This window comes from Rhea americana, unplaced genomic scaffold (genome assembly GCF_003343005.1).
Source record: "Rhea americana isolate MKP2758 unplaced genomic scaffold, rheAme1 scaffold_16, whole genome shotgun sequence".
Taxonomy (NCBI): domain Eukaryota; kingdom Metazoa; phylum Chordata; class Aves; order Rheiformes; family Rheidae; genus Rhea; species Rhea americana.
In genome coordinates, this window is record NW_028185705.1 from 6,341,060 (window position 1) to 6,349,645 (window position 8,586).

The 8,586-nt window shown below is 40.6% G+C and overlaps 1 protein-coding gene across 1 annotated transcript in view; it reads left to right on the forward strand.

Moving 5' to 3' along the window:
• LRIG1 (leucine rich repeats and immunoglobulin like domains 1) overlaps positions 1 to 7,264 on the forward strand; it is a 98,102-nt gene extending 90,838 nt beyond the window's left edge. The window contains exons 15-19 of the mRNA XM_085300098.1: positions 129 to 548; positions 1,866 to 1,988; positions 2,594 to 2,740; positions 3,818 to 4,126; positions 4,322 to 7,264. Coding sequence (XP_085156224.1) covers positions 129 to 548; positions 1,866 to 1,988; positions 2,594 to 2,740; positions 3,818 to 4,126; positions 4,322 to 4,554 — 1,232 coding nt within the window. The 3' untranslated portion in view covers positions 4,555 to 7,264. The remainder of the gene's footprint in view (positions 1 to 128; positions 549 to 1,865; positions 1,989 to 2,593; positions 2,741 to 3,817; positions 4,127 to 4,321) is intronic.
• Positions 7,265 to 8,586: the final 1,322 nt, after the last annotated feature.

An 8,586-nucleotide genomic window follows, 5' to 3' on the forward strand; every position in this document is an offset into this window, starting at 1 on the left:
GGCTGCGTAGTACATTGTTATGTATTTGTGGGAACATCAGATCTATTTAGTAACGTTAAACAAAATGTAACAGAAATCTGTTACCACACTATCTCCAGGAATTAATTTCTGCGTTTATTCCCCTGCAGAGACACCATCTTTGATTCATCCACTGGAAGACCATGTAGTGTCTGTAGGTGAGACTGTGGCTCTTCAGTGCAAAGCCACAGGGAGTCCACCTCCTCGCATTACCTGGCTGAAAGGGGACCAGCCCCTGATCATGACAGAAAGGCATCACTTTACCCCTGGCAACCAGCTGCTGATCATTAGGAACGTTGTCTTGGAGGATGCTGGGAAATACACATGTGAGATGTCCAACACCCTTGGGACGGAGCGTGCACACAGCCATGTGAGCATTTTGCAGTCTCTTGGCTGTAGAAAAGACCGTACCACTGTGGGAATCATCACCATTGCAGTGGTGTGTAGCATTGTGCTGACTTCTCTGGTCTGGGTCTGCATCATCTACCAAACCAGGAAGAAGAGCGAAGAATACAGTGTCACCAACACAGGTAGGTCTAGTCTCCTCTAAGATGCTCTCAAGCCTTTTGTGTTGTCAGACTTCCCACCGAGGCTGAACCAGTACATCAGGTAGCCACAATCACAGTTGGCTTATCTCAGTGGTTCTTTTGGCTYGGAAAGCTGGAACCAGCCTTCACTTGCTGTTGAAGTATGTTCAGAGCTGCATTTCTCCTCTTGGCTGGCTCTTCAGCAAGGTCTTTTCCACTTGGCAGTAGTCTCAGTCTTTGCATTGCTACCTTGTTTTTTCATGACCATGAAAGATAACTCTTAAGATGGTCTGGATTATGTCTGATGCTGGGAACCGGTATTGCTTCTTGGGAATTTGTAGTTTTGAAGACTTTGTATTCAAAACAAAAACACTAAACTTGGAAGCAAGAAGCCCTTTTTCCTGTTGTAAGACTTGTTATAACTCTACTGATGAGGGGCATCCCTCACTTCTTTGAGAAGAAGAGTTTATTGCTTCCTGCCTCAGAAGAGGATAATTTGTTGCTGCACTTGGTGTTGCAGTGAGAGTCACCTCTCCTCCCCTTAGCTTTATACAGTCTCTGGACTAAAGTATGGAAGAATGAACCTAGGGCCTCCCTGCCCTTGTGGGATTTAAAGCTTTCCTATATCGTTCTTAGTATTAGGTGTAGTACCATACAGGATTTCAAGGCCATAGCCTAACTTGGCTGCCATATGATAAGCGCAATCTGTATGTGGGAATTTTTACCCCTTTTCTGTTTTAAGCTCCATCTTGCACGTTATGTTAAAGATCAGTTCTGAAAATCTAAGGCTTTGTGCCTAGGATAACGTCATTTTAGTTGGTGTTTGTGGCGACAGGGAAAACTGACTGAGATTGCATCATGTAGCATGGAGAAGGCTACAGATTTTTAAGGGGCTTAGACTTTTCTGCTTAAATGAACTGAAGCTGCTGTTCTCCAGAAGTCTGTTACTTTTGACTTGAGGAGATGAAGGCCTTGAATTAAATCAGGTGCCCTGAATTTCAGGAGTAAAGGAAGGATTTACTTGTTCTGAAGAGACTGTTCTACCTCCACCTACTTCGTAGTGACCATGCCAAATGCAGATAATCCAAATGGGCCTATCAGCACCAAATCCCACAGTTTTAGGCTGAGAATTGGAGGGAATGGGACTTCTAGCAGCATGGGGCATTTAGATAGTTCAATTCCAATTCATTGCATTTATGAAAAATACCATTTATATATCTGCTCCCAAATCCCTTGTGAAAATGAGACCTAGACATATTTGAAAAGAGAAGCCTTGACCTCCCCCCAGGAACTGACGTTTCTCTCCTCCTGTTACTTTAGATGAGACCATTGTGCCTCCTGATGTGCCAAGCTACTTGTCTTCACAAGGGACTCTCTCTGACCGGCAGGAAGCAGTTGTCAGAGTAGATAACCAACAGCCTAATGGGCACATAGACAGCAACGGTGAGAACTATTCTAATTTTTCTGTAATGCTGTATCCAAACTTGATATGAGAAGGGAGAAATCAGAGTACAGAGTACTTCTGTGCTTGTTCTGAGTTACCTGAAAGACCTTCAAAATGTAATTCTCTAGCTACTGTGTTTTTGCAGAACAAAGATCTGTCCTTCACTTCACAAAGCTACCTTGTCCCACTAATAACAGCATTTATGTGAGCAGACTCCTTCAGGAACTCCTTAGTCAGGCTCTAAGGAGTATTTTTTTTTGCTAATTTCAATTAATTCTTTGGCACCAGGGTTATCCACAGTTACACTCTACTATAGAATACATTAGCGTGGTCTGTTCCTTCTCTCAGGCTTAGAAATTAAATGCTGGGATTTTGCAGTATTTAAAAACAGCATGTTATAAGGAAAAGTTAAGCATTCTGAACTAAGATTCTTCTGAGATTATAAAGCATTAATTTTGTTAAACATTATCTTAAAATTATCTATTATCTCCATTGCTATTTTTCTCCTTTTCATAGCTTTTATGGTAGAAATAAGACCTAACAGGTCGTTCAGCTAAGAGAGCAGATGGTTGTAATCTTTAGCCAGATGGTTCGTTTGTTACAGGTATGTGTCAGACTGATGCTGGAAGGTGTCCAGATGTTGAAGCTCCCACTATAGGTTGCAGACAGCCAAAGCTGTGTATCAGCTATAATAAAGATGCTTGGAAAACTGAAGACATGGCCGATGGAATGCTTGTTCCAGATAAGACAGGTACAAAACCCATTAATCTGGAAAAGTATTTCGTGTTTGTACAGATCAGAAAACCCTCCAAGTTAGACAGCATTAAGACAAGAAATTGTTACCGTAAGAATAAAGCCCAGAATGATTCTCAGGTGTGAGTACAGTAAATTTACTTTCTCCTGCTTGCTTTGATCTTCTATCAAACTTGGATAGTTTGAATTCAAGGAACCGTGAGAAAGAGGCAGGCTATGGCTTATAATAACCGCTGCTTGCAGCTGGCTGATCAGTATTTGATTTTGAGCTATTCCTAAAATGTGAGAGTACTTTCACGCTGGAAGTGTTATATTGTTCATGATCTTTAAAGGGTCTGTCAACTTCAAAGCTCACCTTTCTTTTTTTCTTTTTAATTTAAAAGTTGTTTTGGGCACTATACCTGCTTCTCCTCTTGCGTTTTACATTCATACTTTCTTATTTTTAGGATGCGTTTTCTGTTCTCATGCTGTATTGTAAAATCCACAAACAGCCAGTGAAACAAATTTTCTCTCCAGGAAAAATTGTAGAATGCTGTCAAATGTACAAAGGAAATTCACTTTGAAAACTTAGAAACTCTTTCCTGCCTGCCTCTCTGATTTCTGCTCATCTGTTATTCCCACTAACAGTAATAAAATACCTTGAAACAATATAATTTGACAGTGATGCCCTTAAAGCAGCAGCACAAAAATAAAGGTAACTTGGTACTTACAGCAGTTAGAGGAAAGTACTACGTTTTACTCTGCACTGACTAGGAAGTGTGGAAAAGGAAATAAATATGTATTTTTTACTTAAAAAAATATTTGGATTGAACAAAAAAAAAAACAACCCAAGGCATTAATTTGAACTACCTTTAACTATAGAACAGCTACAGCGTTCTGAATGATGGGGGCATTTACCAGCATTGTATCAAACCAAAATTYGTGTGTTATTTAGTGAGAACAATTCTCATACTGCAGAGGGACACGCTAACTAAACAGAGCTGCCTTTTCCTTCTGCGATTTCTGTGCTTCAGGGCTGACAACTTCCAGCCGGTTGTTCTTCATTCGTTGCTGTTTTCTCTTCCTCCCCTTAAAGGCTATGGCCTGCCGGTCGTGTGCGCAGACTGCAGCGGGAGTACGGACAGCATGAACGTCCGCATTTACCCCAAGGAGTCGGAGTACTACTCYGAGAGCCTTAAGACTATGGATAACACCTACCAAAATGCACTGAGCAGCAAGGAGCGAAGTAGGAAGAGGGGTGCAGGCACCAGCCTTCTTCATCCTCAGCAGTGCAACGGGATTGCCAGCAGCAAGAGGGTAGAAATGGATGGGACCCTCTACCCCAGCAACCATGACAGAATGAGACCTGCGGGCACGGGCAGCCCGCTGCTGCCAGACAACCATGGTATGTGTTTACTTGGGGATGTCTTTTTTTCTCCCCAGATGTAATACCATTTGGGTTATATCAGTGCCTTGTTTTCCTCCCATCAGTGACTTTATCTGGTTGAAAGTCTTGCATGATAGGGGTAGGGCTGGTTTTTGGAGACGTGCTGGTGGACTGAGCATCAACTAACGGCAGTGGGCCTTTGCTTTTCTGCAGACTCTTCACAATCGGTTGCGCAGCCTTCAGAGCTTAACAACCTTAATTTGGTGAGAGCTTCTCCAGCAGGAGGGTCACTTAAGCAACTGAATGTACTTCCTGAAGTGTCCCCAACACTACTGGATTTGCAGAGTGAAGCGGAAGTGAAGCAGGCTCTCCTGTCCAGCAGCTACGTACCCAAGTCGTGTGACTCCATTCATGAGTTTAAACCACCGAGAAGATTGATGGACTGAGAGAACAGACTGCCATGTGCAAATTAACAAACATGCTATTACTTTATCCTTCTTTTTTTTTTTTTTGCACAGAGTATATGGGCTACTTACTTCTACCTCAAATCTTGAACTGATGACCTGTCAAAGGCAAACAACTGAGGTATGAAAAACAAGCTTGTATGGGGAACAAACTCCTATTCGAGCGTCACCTGTTTGTATATAGTTTAAAACTTCCCTGAGAAGTATGAAGCGTTCAAAAGTTGACTTGCATATAAAGCACATAAATGCAAGGGATTATTGTGTAAAGAGAAAAGTATTTGATACAATTGTATATAAGAGTTTTCATATATAAATATATATATATATATAAAAAATATATCTTTTACAGAGGCTATTTTAATCTTTAGTGCATGGAAAACTGAGTGAAATTTTACAGTTTTGGCAATATTGTTCTCAGTATCAGGTTGCTGTTAAACTTTGTGAGAAAAATAATTCTGGTGCCTTAAATGCATAAGCAGAACTTTAAAAAACAGATTGTTCTAAAGGGATTGTCCTCTTTTCAATGGAAGTTCCTTTAAATCAAGTATCAATTGGGTTACTTAGCACAAATTTCCTTCCCTTTTGAAATTTATTGCACTTAACACATTTAAACAGAGATCTTCAATTATTTCAAMTAAATTTTATAGCAAAAAACCCACAAGCTATTAGACACTGCATTGCAACCTGATTTTTTTTCCTGTTTGTGGAAGAACTTAAGTTCTATTATTTTTCAGAACTGCATAAAAAATAATAGCTGAACTGTGACTGTACCTGTATGTTAAGAGTGGACCACACAAGAAGCACTAATTAATTCAGCCACTGTGCATAGCCCAAAACCAGACAGACAGAAAGGATATCGCAGTTAGCGAATACAGGGTCGTTACCAAAATAAATAAATCGTGGTAAACGAGGAGGTGGTCTTGTATCTTGCACCATGCAAAAGCCTCCTGACAGAGGGCCCTGTCTGCACCTAGGCTGTTACAGCACTAATCGCCCACCCAGCGAAATTGCAGGTGCCCCCCCATCCTGCCGACGGGTGCAGTTACACCTCTGCAAGGTGCATGTATGATGCAGCCTGTCCCTGTTTGGAGAAGGAATAATCCATACCAGTGCAACGCACTTTCCTACCAGTGCAACTGCATCTGTTCCAGAGGGGTTTTGAAACCGTGCAACTGTTTTGGCAACAAAAACAAAATCACACTCCTAAGCTGACAGCTGTACTGTTAATTCATGTGATAATTCAACCTTTTCTCCTGCAACACACTATTAAGCTTTCTTGTCGAGCATCACTACCCGGATCTGCAGCCAGACTCTTGGTATGAAGTTATCTGCTTCAAATGAATCATGCTGCTTTGTTTAGCAATTCCAGGCTATTCAGAAATAAATACACTAACTTGGAAGGGAAACCGTATATTGATGGTCAAATATACGCTGTTAAATAGAAATGTCCAAAGTATTTTTATGTGGTCTTTTAAGTTCATCCATGAATGGGGGAAAAAAATACCCACATTGGTCAAACAGATCCTTGTCACTTACAACTTCACTATGAAGCTTTTTATTCATAGAAAAGCTGCTTTCTGTTGGTRTTGGTACCTGTGGATGGAGGACTCCTTTCCAATTACTTGTAATCTGAGTTCTGCTAATACAAGGTTGCTAAACTCTGGTGATGACTACTTGGGGAAAGGTTTATTAGGGGGGGGTTATTACTTTTTTTTCCTTAGGAGCAACTCAAATGCCAGTTCCACTGAAGCAGAGTCCAGTAGAAACCCACCTTTGCTAACAGTAYTGTGGCTAAAAACAAGCATCAGGACTGAAACACTGTGTTTTCTGTTTGGGACATCATTTGCAGATCTACAGAGTCTTACCAAACGTATGAGCTTTCAGTAAGAAGTTAAGTAAGTGCTGCCTTGAATCAGGACTCAAGGTGTCTGTTCATTTTATTACAAGCGGGCCCTGTCCAACCTTACCTTGAGGAGGCAACATCTCCCTTACGTAGAAGATATCTTGTCTTTTCCTGCGTAGCTTAAGACAAGTTTCACTGTAAATGAGTTGACTGAAGCTGACCTTGATGGAGCAAGGCATAACTTAGCCAGGTACCTGTCTGTATCAGTTTCTGACTATTGACACATTTGCACTTTGAGGCAGGTGGCTAATTATGTTGAGTGCCAAGTTTATTCAAAGCAAAGGAAAGGGATGTTAGAAAACTATAAACCAAGCATATTTTTCCTTTTACTCGAGGGAAAAGTACGCTTCAGAACTGACTCACAAGGTGAAAACAGTGGAACTGGGAACGTGGGGTAGATGAGAATGATTTAATTGACTCATTTTGCTGGCGGAAACGTCATCACCATTGCAGATATAAAGCATATTTGCCACATTAACATTTGAAAATAATGTTTCTGAATAAAGTTAACTGCCTAATGTTATAACTTCCACTAAATATGTGAATTTGCTGCTTCTAAGAGGCAATGTGAAAGAGGAAGTATTACTTTTGTGTACAAAGTTATTTATTTATTAGAAAATTTGGTACAATGTTGTACATTGAAAAACATGTAAGATATTGAAGTGTCTAACAAATGGCATTGAAGTGTCTTTAATAAAGGTTCATTTATAATATTACAGCTATTTTGTTGAGAGTGAGCTTTGGGGAGTTCCAGTGGAAAATGAAATAAAATTCTAATCTGTTGCTGCACTCTTTTCTGTCTTTCTCTAATGAAAATGCAAAGTAGCTGCAGGTGAAATCAGACCCACAGACTTAACCCTGGATACTGTAGATCAGCATGAGACTCGAAGTCTGATGTGCAGATGGGCTGGAATTTGGGGGCTGTATTGGAAGCTGCAATGAAGAACTCACTCAAGGAACTACATTCCTAATATATCAACTGCTTAAGTGTCTGGCAAGTGCCCTAATCTTGGCACTGAAAACTGAACAGATGGGGGTACGTGCATGTGTGTTTAAGTATGTAAGAAAAATGGGGCCAGGACTGCACCAGATTCAACTGCAGTTGTGAACCCATCTGCCTGTTTAAATCTTACCATGATCCTTTATGGAAATTCCAGAGGCAGCTTCAGAGATAAGCTTGAATTCTTCCTTTAACTAAAATCTCAGTTTAGTTTCTGTATATTTTAAAAAAATAAAAAGTATTCATCTGAAGTACAGCACAGCACAGCTTTGGGTATAAAGCACATTTTCTGAAAATACTCGGGTAACTCCCTTAATACATGTAGGAGTTAAACTATTTTAAAATGGAAAGGCAAGAACCTTTAAAAAGCTGGTGTCTGGTGTGAGATTCAAGTTTTGTTGTTCCAAATTATCCCAGTAATGGAATAAAATCAATTCTTAAAGTTTCCCATAAAGCTAAAACTCACTCAAGCAAAAAGGCATCAGGGAAAAATATTCAAATACTTTTTTTTTTTTTTTTAAAGGTCTTGTCTTCCCTATAGTTGCCTAACTGAAAGTTTCAGCAGGATTTGACAAATCCCACRGGGCTCTCACTTGCCTGGCGCCATTCCCCGGGGCGACGCGGTGCTTCCCGCAGCGGGTCGGTGCGCGGAGCCGCTCAGTCCACGCAAGGCAACGGGAGAACTTGGGGGCTGTTGAAAACTAGTTAGTCGCATGGCAAACAGCAAATAGCTCTGCTAGGCCGGTGGCCCCGGGCTCAAGTGCAGCTGGGGAGGCTTCAGCCACAGTTCAGGTGGGCCTTGATACATTAAAGTTAAAAAAAAAAAAAAAAAAAATCTATTGCAAGGCCAACACTTGACTTCATTAGGTTTGTAAGGTGAAAACAATTTGCAGCATAGTTAGAAATCAAAGTGATAACAAAAACTGCGAAGTTTAGGTAACAAAAAAGAAAAGAAAAGAAAAGCCCAACCTTGCCCCCCCCCCCCAACGAAATGCAGCATAATTATTTTCAGATCTAGCAATTAACAACTCCAACTGTAATAACTAACTAACTCACTCTCTCATCTGGTTTAAAATGTTTTTAGGAGAAAATATAACTTAGCTTTTAAGAC